The sequence below is a fragment of the Coregonus lavaretus genome (genome assembly GCF_964263955.1).
Source record: "Coregonus lavaretus genome assembly, contig: HAP1_SCAFFOLD_3086, whole genome shotgun sequence".
Lineage (NCBI taxonomy): Eukaryota > Metazoa > Chordata > Actinopteri > Salmoniformes > Salmonidae > Coregonus > Coregonus lavaretus.
In genome coordinates this window covers 2603-14246 of record NW_028165170.1, presented here as the reverse complement: position 1 = coordinate 14246, position 11644 = coordinate 2603, and the positions used below count along the sequence as shown (strand labels likewise).

General features: G+C 42.9%; 1 protein-coding gene across 1 annotated transcript; it reads right to left on the bottom strand.

The window, feature by feature from the left end:
- Positions 1–1732: 1732 nt before the first annotated feature.
- LOC311116200 (protein 4.1-like) lies at positions 1733–9031 on the bottom strand (the record flags this gene model as incomplete). The annotated part of the gene is made up of 4 exons (XM_084191322.1): positions 1733–1937; positions 2410–2490; positions 8074–8175; positions 8903–9031. Coding segments are annotated over 4 exons (411 nt in total), but the record flags the coding sequence as incomplete, so codon positions are not given.
- Positions 9032–11644: the final 2613 nt, after the last annotated feature.

Genomic DNA, 11644 nt, shown 5'->3' with positions numbered 1-11644 from the left:
AGGGATTGAGTTGAACTGAATGGACAGACTGGGTTGGGAGGAGGGATTGAGTTGAACTGAATCAACAGACTGGGTTGGGAGGAGGGATTGAGTTGAACTGAATGGACAGACGGTTGGGAGGAGGGATTGAGTTGAACTGAATGGACAGACGGTTGGGAGGAGGGATTGAGTTGAACTGAATTGACAGACTGGGTTGGGAGGAGGGATTGAGTTGAACTGAATGGACAGACGGTTGGGAGGAGGGATTGAGTTGAACTGAATTGACAGACTGGGTTGGGAGGAGGGATTGAGTTGAACTGAATCGACAGACGGTTGGGAGGAGGGATTGAGTTGAACTGAATGGACAGACGGTTGGGAGGAGGGATTGAGTTGAACTGAATGGACAGACGGTTGGGAGGAGGGATTGAGTTGAACTGAATGGACAGACTGGGTTGGGAGGAGGGATTGAGTTGAACTGAATCGACAGACGGTTGGGAGGAGGGATTGAGTTGAACTGAATTTACCACACACTACCACTACCACACACTAACACTACCACACAATAACACACACTAACACTACCACACACTACCACACACTACCACACACTACCACACACTACCACTACCACACACTAACACACACTACCACACACTACCACACACTAACACTACCACACACTAACACTACCACACACTAACACTACCACACACTACCACACACTAACACTACCACACACTAACACTACCACACACTAACACTACCACACACTACCACACACTACCACTACCACACACTAACACTACCACACACTAACACACACTAACACTACCACACACTACCACACACTACCACACACTACCACACACTAACACTACCACACACTAACACTACCACACACTAACACTACCACACACTACCACACACTAACACTACCACACACTAACACTACCACACACTAACACTACCACACACTACCACACACTACCACTACCACACACTAACACTACCACACACTAACACACACTAACACTACCACACACTACCACACACTAACACTACCACACATTACCACACATTACCACACATTACCACACACTAACACTACCACACACTAACACTACCACACACTACCACACAGGTACTACTGACCTGGTTATAGGAGGGGTTAATCTGGGGTTAGGGTTAGGGTTACTACTGACCTGGTTATAGGAGAGGTGAGCCTGGGGTTAATCTGGGGTTAGGGTTAGGGGTACTACTGACCTGGTTATAGGAGAGGTGAGTCTGGGGTTAATCTGGGGTTAGGGTTACTACTGACCTGGTTATAGGAGAGGTGAGCCTGGGGTTAATCTGGGGTTAGGGTTACTACTGACCTGGTTATAGGAGAGGTGAGTCTGGGGTTAATCTGGGGTTAGGGTTACTACTGACCTGGTTATAGGAGAGGTGAGTCTGGGGTTAATCTGGGGTTAGGGTTAGGGGTACTACTGACCTGGTTATAGGAGAGGTGAGTCTGGGGTTAATCTGGGGTTAGGGTTAGGGGTACTACTGACCTGGTTATAGGAGAGGTGAGCCTGGGGTTAATCTGGGGTTAGGGTTACTACTGACCTGGTTATAGGAGAGGTGAGTCTGGGGTTAGGGTTACTACTGACCTGGTTATAGGAGAGGTGAGTCTGGGGTTAATCTGGGGTTAGGGTTAGGGGTACTACTGACCTGGTTATAGGAGAGGTGAGTCTGGGGTTAATATGGGGTTAGGGTTAGGGGTACTACTGACCTGGTTATAGGAGAGGTGAGTCTGGGGTTAATCTGGGGTTAGGGTTAGGGGTACTACTGACCTGGTTATAGGAGAGGTGAGTCTGGGGTTAATCTGGGGTGATCTCTGTTTCCTGGTGCACCACCACTCTGGTCACAGACATGTCCGGGTGCTGCTCCTTCGCCTCCTTGATGGCCTGGGCCAGAGCCTGAGAAGAGGGAATACACACACACACACACACACACACACACACACACACACAAATACATAGGGGAAGATTCAATACATTGAAATTGATGGCACTAATAAAAAGGCTATACATACATTAAAGACTTGATTTTGTGAACACAATCACCCCACAGGGAAATACAGTCGCTAAAACCCACACGACTACACAGTTGTAAATGTTCATTACCCAAGTAAACACTGAAAGGGGTACTACATTCGGACAAGACCGCGTTCAGTTCACATCACATCAACGAACAAGCTCTTTTCTCTTTTTTGATTTGATTTGTAACAATAATACAGAGGAATGAAATGTTAAAAAGTATAGATTATATGTGATAGCTCTAAACCAGAGGAATAATATATTGTTACTCCACTGAAGTGGTCTCTAACGGAATACATACAGAGCCAGCTAGCACAGAGCTGGGGGCTGCTATTAGAATTCTGTCCCCCACCTTATCATGATCAATCTCTGTGTCCCCAGTTATAACAATCCTCTTCTCAATGCGAGTCTCTGAGATCCCTCCTTTCACCGTCTGAAAGAGAGAGAGACAAAGAGAAAGAGATTTTTTTTTAAAGGGTTGAGGACCAGAAATATCAACGGTCAGGGGGAAGAGAGAGAAAGAGGGAAAGAGAGAAACTAATTCAGATGATACTGTATAGAGAGAGGGCAGCTTTGACCTGACAACATACTGTATAGAGAGGATACTGTATAGAGAGAGGGTAGCTTTGACCTGACAACATACTGTATAGAGAGGATACTGTATAGAGAGAGGGCAGCTTTGACCTGACAACATACTGTATAGAGAGGATACTGTATAGAGAGAGGGCAGCTTTGACCTGACAACATACTGTTAGAGAGATACTATATAGAGAGAGGGCAGCTTTGACCTGACAACATACTGTATAGAGAGGATACTGTATATAGAGAGGGCAGCTTTGACCTGACAACATACTGTATAGAGAGGATACTGTATAGAGAGGGCAGCTTTGACCTGACAACATACTGTATAGAGAGATACTGTATAGAGAGAGGGCAGCTTTGACCTGACAACATACTGTATAGAGAGGATACTGTATAGAGAGAGGGCAGCTTTGACCTGACAACATACTGTTAGAGAGATACTATATAGAGAGAGGGCAGCTTTGACCTGACAACATACTGTATAGAGAGGATACTGTATATAGAGAGGGCAGCTTTGACCTGACAACATACTGTATAGAGAGGATACTGTATAGAGAGGGCAGCTTTGACCTGACAACATACTGTATAGAGAGATACTGTATAGAGAGAGGGCAGCTTTGACCTGACAACATACTGTTAGAGATACTATATAGAGATAGGGCAGCTTTGACCTGACAACATACTGTTAGAGAGATACTGTATAGAGAGAGGGCAGCTTTGACCTGACAACATACTGTTAGAGAGATACTGTATAGAGAGAGGGCAGCTTTGACCTGACAACATACTGTATAGAGAGATACTGTATAGAGAGAGGGCAGCTTTGACCTGACAACATACTGTTAGAGAGATACTGTATAGAGAGAGGGCAGCTTTGACCTGACAACATACTGTTAGAGAGATACTGTATAGAGAGAGGGCAGCTTTGACCTGACAACATACTGTATAGAGAGATACTGTATAGAGAGAGGGCAGCTTTGACCTGACAACATACTGTATAGAGAGGATACTGTATAGAGAGAGGGCAGCTTTGACCTGACAACATACTGTATAGAGAGGATATAGTATAGAGAGAGGGCAGCTTTGACCTGAAAACATCCTGTATAGAGAGGATACTGTATAGAGAGAGGGCAGCTTTGACCTGAAAACATACTGTATAGAGAGGATACTGTATAGAGAGAGGGCAGCTTTGACCTGACAACATACTGTATAGAGAGATACTATATAGAGAGAGGGCAGCTTTGACCTGACAACATACTGTATAGAGAGATACTATATAGAGAGAGGGCAGCTTTGACCTGAAAACATACTGTTAGAGAGATACTATATAGAGAGAGGGCAGCTTTGACCTGACAACATACTGTATAGAGAGGATACTGTTTAGAGAGAGGGCAGCTTTGACCTGACAACATACTGTATAGAGAGGATACTGTATAGAGAGAGGGCAGCTTTGACCTGACAACATACTGTTAGAGAGAGATACTATATAGAGAGAGGGCAGCTTTGACCTGACAACATACTGTATAGAGAGGATACTGTATAGAGAGAGGGCAGCTTTGACCTGACAACATACTGTTAGAGAGATACTGTATAGAGAGAGGGCAGCTTTGACCTGACAACATACTGTATAGAGAGATACTATATAGAGAGAGGGCAGCTTTGACCTGACAACATACTGTATAGAGAGGATACTGTATAGAGAGAGGGCAGCTTTGACCTGAAAACATACTGTATAGAGAGGATACTATATAGAGAGAGGGCAGCTTTGACCTGAAAACATACTGTATAGAGAGGATACTGTATAGAGAGAGGGCAGCTTTGACCTGACAACATACTGTATAGAGAGATACTGTATAGAGAGGGCAGCTTTGACCTGACAACATACTGTTAGAGAGAGATACTGTATAGAGAGAGGGCAGCTTTGACCTGACAACATACTGTATAGAGAGATACTGTATAGAGAGGGCAGCTTTGACCTGACAACATACTGTTAGAGAGATACTGTATAGAGAGAGGGCAGCTTTGACCTGACAACATACTGTATAGAGAGATACTATATAGAGAGAGGGCAGCTTTGACCTGACAACATACTGTATAGAGAGATACTATATAGAGAGAGGGCAGCTTTGACCTGACAACATACTGTATAGAGAGATACTGTATAGAGAGAGGGCAGCTTTGACCTGAAAACATACTGTTAGAGAGATACTGTATAGAGAGAGGGCAGCTTTGACCTGACAACATACTGTTAGAGAGATACTATATAGAGAGAGGGCAGCTTTGATCTGACAACATCCTGTATAGAGAGGATACTGTATAGAGAGAGGGCAGCTTTGACCTGAAAACATACTGTATAGAGAGGATACTATATAGAGAGAGGGCAGCTTTGACCTGAAAACATACTGTATAGAGAGGATACTGTATAGAGAGAGGGCAGCTTTGACCTGAAAACATACTGTATAGAGAGGATACTGTATAGAGAGAGGGCAGCTTTGACCTGAAAACATACTGTATAGAGAGGATACTGTATAGAGAGAGGGCAGCTTTGACCTGACAACATACTGTATAGAGAGATACTGTATAGAGAGAGGGCAGCTTTGACCTGACAACATACTGTTAGAGAGAGATACTATATAGAGAGAGGGCAGCTTTGACCTGACAACATACTGTATAGAGAGATACTGTATAGAGAGAGGGCATTTTTGACCTGACAACATACTGTATAGAGAGGATACTGTATAGAGAGAGGGCAGCTTTGACCTGACAACATACTGTTAGAGAGAGATACTATATAGAGAGAGGGCAGCTTTGACCTGACAACATACTGTATAGAGAGATACTGTATAGAGAGAGGGCAGCTTTGACCTGACAACATACTGTATAGAGAGGATACTGTATAGAGAGAGGGCAGCTTTGACCTGACAACATACTGTATAGAGAGGATACTGTATAGAGAGAGGGCAGCTTTGACCTGACAACATACTGTTAGAGAGAGATACTATATAGAGAGAGGGCAGCTTTGACCTGACAACATACTGTATAGAGAGATACTGTATAGAGAGAGGGCAGCTTTGACCTGACAACATACTGTATAGAGAGATACTGTATAGAGAGAGGGCAGCTTTGACCTGACAACATACTGTATAGAGAGATACTGTTTAGAGAGAGGGCAGCTTTGACCTGACAACATACTGTTAGAGAGATACTGTTTAGAGACAGAGCAGCTATTATTCTACAATGTACAAAATAGTAAAAATAAAGAATTACCCTTGAATGAGTAGGTGTGTCCAAACTTTTGACTGGTACTGTACATAAATAAAAAGTAAAATGGGACCTTCAGTAAATGAATGAGGGCCCAGTCACCAGGACAACAGGGCCCGTATTCAAAAAGCGGAATATTCTGAATTATTTATTTTCTTTCCAAAACACTTGAATGTGCTGTTTCTGACCAACTCTCTCGTTATCTCTCCATTAGAACGATCTTCTTCAGCCTAACCAGTCAGGCTTCAAGACCGGTCACTCAACCGAGACCGCTCTTCTCTCCGCTCTACCAAAGCTGACTCTCTCTCCTCTGTTCTCAGTCTCCTAGATCTATCCGCTGCTTTCGACAACGTCAACCCTCAGATCCTCCTCTCCCATCTCTCAGGGCTGTACGCAGACCCACGAGCTTAAAAACGGCTACATTTTCTCTCAGCTCCATGGCGAAATGTATTGAATTGCAGGAAATGAGCTTTAAAACTGCTAAATGTTCTCTTCGCCGCCAAAATGGGGGCCTCAAACGTACTTGCCCAGGGCCCGTACAGAATTTAGCCGCGCAGACGACCCACAATGCCATTTGCCACGCCCCATGCCACGCCCCTAGCCACGCCCACCACCTAAGCCCCTTTTTGATCCAGAAAATAAAACCCTGAACTTGTACAACCCTGCATTGTTAGAAATAATTTCATAATTATACAGTCAATTTCTTAAAATTGGTCACAAGAAGCCAAATTGAAATCTACCTTAAGTTAATGTATTGAAGAAGAGGGTGTTATTCATCACATTTTTACTTATTCTTTAGTCTGTGTGTGTTCTCACCACTCAACCTTTATGGTGGGTCACGACCAATGTTCCCTCCAAAACAATTTGGCACTGAACAAATTTCAGGTCTGCTGAGTGCACACTCTGAAACGTTCTGAAAATTCTGTGCAACTTCCGGCGCGCGTTTATTTTGAACACTGAGGCTGTAACCGCTTTAACTTACAGTTATAACAGTGGACAAGTAGGCTACTGTGGCTATTTGATCATACTGCAGGCCTACCAGAGTGGCCTACCATCAAAAACAATGGAGAAAATGCATCCCATAACGTTTTAACATGGAAATAGTTGTTCTATCGTTCAGCCTACAGTAGCAGCCAATGTGTGGTGTTCAATGTAGGCCTACATTCCATGAGACTTTTGAAAAAAACATGCAGGGCTTGACATTAACCTGTTTATCCGCTTGTCCTTCAGACAAGATGACTGAAAATGTTGTGTTGTTTGACGCAAGGAACCACTTTACAAAATAAAATGCATTATTATTCCCATACCATTATTACAGAGAATCATACAAATTATGCTACCCTCTGCCTTTTGGCTACTTAGCTTATTCAAGCCTGTCTCAAATTATAACTCTGCCCCTTTAAGACATAAAAAAAAGCTTTTACCTGACTCGCTTTTCAAAGATGGCTAGAAATGCACACATTTTGTGCTCTTGTAGGAAGCAACCACTCCTCCATTGCTGACTACAAATGATCTATAACTGGGCTAATAACTCACTAACTAGCAAAGGATATGAACAAATGTGCACACGTGGCTACATGCAGCTCTCGCTTTGATCTAAAATAAAGCTCATCTACTCACGACCGCTCATGCTGTAAACACAGTCCAGTTCAAAGTGAATGGCACAGATCCATTTATGGCAATGGTCTATTTGCATATTGGTATACTGCAGCTCTGATTGGTTATGGCGCACCGGTCTGTGTAGAGTAGGGGCTGAGTTGTGCCTGTAAATGCAATAGAATCCTACTCTGATGCGTTCTGCCTACAAGAAAATCTCTTGCATAGTTAGTTTTACATAATAGGTCTTGCATAGTTTGTTTTGTTTCGGTATATTCCATCGCATCGATGATTCGATCACAATTCCCACAGTAGAGGGAAACGTTGATAGTGTTAACTAAAGGGGAAAACTAGAGAGTTGAGTGAAGTTCAATCTCGTGTTTCTCTGCGTGGGCTGATATTTCTTCTGCGCGGCATTCCCCGGGGGGAGCTTAGAGGGAACATTGGTCACGACTCAAAAGACACCTCAATGGGTGGGTCAAGAAAGCAAAATATGTTGGGAATCCCTACGCTAAATGACTCAAATGTAAAATCATCTAGAAGGCCAAACTGATCCTAGATCAGGAAGCACAGGACGTACCTTGGTGATCTGAGTGGTGGTGGTTGTACTGACTGTCTCTGAGGTGATGGTTTGGGCACTCAGCAGCACTCCAGAGTCCCTCTCTGCCATGTTGTCTACGGGCTGAAGGAGACACTATGTTATCACAAGGGGGAGAAAAGGGGTTGATTTAGGACTACATTGTCTACCACCCAAAAGGAGGAAAACACACTGAAACAGGACGGACTACCAGGACATAAGAAATGCTTGTTTTCATTTTTTCCGTTGCAAGACGTTTTTTAAAAATGGTTTTCCGTTGGGTACTGTTGGGTTCTAGTTTTAAATACTTGCAATACTAGAAGTTAATGGTTAAATGTATGAGGAATGTATATGGTGGGGTCAATGGAGTTTGGATAAGAAGTATGGGTCTGAAAAGCTACTAAGTAAGGGAAAAGGCAATCACATGGTTGCGGTCACTGATAAGGGTGGATAGCTGTGGATTAGTGAGGAATGTGGGCCGAGGTCAGGTCACATGAAGGGAGAAGGAACAGTTTATTACACACATCACTTAAGTTCCTGCCTAGCAACAGAGATGTATTGGCTGTCCAGATGTGCAAGGAGTTGACTCCGCCCAGTAAAGGGTATAAATATATGTACTTGTGGAAACATATGTCTTTGTCTTTGCAGCTGTTGGACCCAGTGGGTGAATGAACTTGGTTTGAGCTTTTCCTAGTTGTCCTTTAGTTTTTATTCTGTTTATTTAGAATTTAACAGTACCCTTATGAATACGACCCAGTTCACTATTAACACAAACTCATTGGGTTAATAAAGAGTTTTATTTGAGAACTACATTTCTAATGATCCCTCTCACCTGCGCTGACTCATAGGTAATGGTCTTGGTCTCAGTGTGCACGATGGGGACCTCCTTGTTAGAGACGTCTCCTCGCAGGGAGTTAGACACGTCTGAGATGGTGATAGTCTGTGTCTTCACCACGTTAGACTGTGAGGAAAGAGGGAAAATACATACAGTGAATATTGAGTTTGTCGTATATTATCTGCCTTCAGAAAGTATTCACACCCCTTGACTTTTTCCACATTTTGTTGTGTTACAGCCTGAACTTAAAATGGATTACATTGAGATGTTGAGTCACTGGCCTACACACAATACCCCATAATGTCAAAGTGGAATGATGTTTATAGAACTTTTTACAAATTAATTAAAAATGAAAAGCTGAAATGTCTTGAGTGAAAAAGTATTCAACCCCTTGTAAAGGGTAAAAATGTGCTTAACAAGCTCTGTACCCCACACATAAAATTATCTGTAAGGTCCCTCAGTCGAGCAGTGAATTTCAAAAACAGATTCAACCACAAAGACCAGGGAGGTTTTCCAATGCCTTGCAAAGAAGATAACCTATTGGTAAATGGGTAAAAAAATAAAATAAAATGGAATATCCCTTTGAGCATGGTGAAGTTATTAATTACACTTTGGATGGTGTATCAATACACCCAGTCACTACAAAGATACAGGCGTCCTTCCTAACGCAGTTGCCGGAGAGGAAGGAAACCGCTCAGGGATTTCACCATGAGTCCAATAGTGACTTTAAAACAGTTACAGAGTTTAATGGCTGTTATAGGAGAAAACTGAGGATGGATCAACAACATTGTAGTTTACTCCATAATACTCCCATAAATGACAGTGAAAAGAAGGAAGCATGTTCAGAATAAAAAATATTCCAAAACATACACATACATGTTTGCAATAAGGCACTAAAGTAAAACTGCAAAAAATGTGGCAAAGAAATTAACTGTACAGTGGGGAAAAAAACTATTTAGTCAGCCACCAATTGTGCAAGTTCTCCCACTTAAAAAGATGAGAGAGGCCTGTAATTTTCATCATAGGTACACGTCAACTATGACAGACAAATTGAGATTTTTTTCTCTCCAGAAAATCACATTGTAGGATTTTTTATGAATTTATTTGCAAATTATGGAGGAAAATAAGTATTTGGTCACCTACAAACAAGCAAGATTTCTGGCTCTCACAGACCTGTAACTTCTTCTTTAAGAGGCTCCTCTGTCCTCTACTAGTTACCTGTATTAATGGCACCTGTTTGAACTTGTTATCAGTATAAAAGACACCTGTCCACAACCTCAAACAGTCACACTCCAAACTCCACTATGGCCAAGACCAAAGAGCTGTCAAAGGACACCAGAAACAAAATTGTAGACCTGCACCAGGCTGGGAAGACTGAATCTGCAATAGGTAAGCAGCTTGGTTTGAAGAAATCAACTGTGGGAGCAATTATTAGGAAATGGAAGACATACAAGACCACTGATAATCTCCCTCGATCTGGGGCTCCACGCAAGATCTCACCCCGTGGGGTCAAAATGATCACAAGAACGGTGAGCAAAAGTCCCAGAACCACACGGGGGGACCTAGTGAATGACCTGCAGAGAGCTGGGACCAAAGTAACAAAGCCTACCATCAGTAACACACTACGCCGCCAGGGACTCAAATCCTGCAGTGCCAGACGTGTCCCCCTGCTTAAGCCAGTACATGTCCAGGCCCGTCTGAAGTTTGCTAGAGTGCATTTGGATGATCCAGAAGAGGATTGGGAGAATGTCATATGGTCAGATGAAACCAAAATAGAACTTTTTGGTAAAAACTCAACTCGTCGTATTTGGAGGACAAAGAATGCTGAGTTGCATCCAAAGAACCCCATACCTACTGTGAAGCATGGGGGTGGAAACATCATGCTTTGGGGCTGTTTTTCTGCAAAGGGACCAGGATGACTGATCCGTGTAAAGGAAAGAATGAATGGGGCCATGTATCGTGAGATTTTGAGTGAAAACCTCCTTCCATCAGCAAGGGCATTGAAGATGAAACATGGCTGGGTCTTTCAGCATGACAATGATCCCAAACACCCCGCCCGGGCAACGAAGGAGTGGCTTCGTAAGAAGCATTTCAAGGTCCTGGAGTGGCCTAGCCAGTCTCCAGATCTCAACCCCATAGAAAATCTTTGGAGGGAGTTGAAAGTCTGTGTTGCCCAGCGACAGCCCCAAAACATCACTGCTCTAGAGGAGATCTGCATGGAGGAATGGGCCAAAATACCAGCAACAGTGTGTGAAAACCTTGTGAAGACTTACAGAAAACGTTTGACCTGTGTCATTGCCAACAAAGGGTATATAACAAAGTATTGAGAAACTTTTGTTATTGACCAAATACTTATTTTCCACCATAATTTGCAAATAAATTCATTAAAAATCCTACAATGTGATTTTCTGGATTTTTTTCTCTCTCCTTTTGTCTGTCATAGTTGACATGTACCTATGATGAAAATTACAGGCCTCTCTCATCTTTTTAAGAGGGAGAACTTGCACAATTGGTGGCTGACTAAATACTTTTTCCCCCACTGTATGTCCTGAATACAAAGCGTTAGGTTTGTGGCTTAAGCAACACAACACATCACTGAGTACAACTCTTCATATTTTCAAGCATGTTGGTGGCGGCATCATATTATGGGTATGCTTTTCATCGACAAGGGAAGAGGGAGTTTTTTTAGGATAAAAATAAATGGAATAGAGCTAAACACAGGCAAAATCCTAGAGGAAA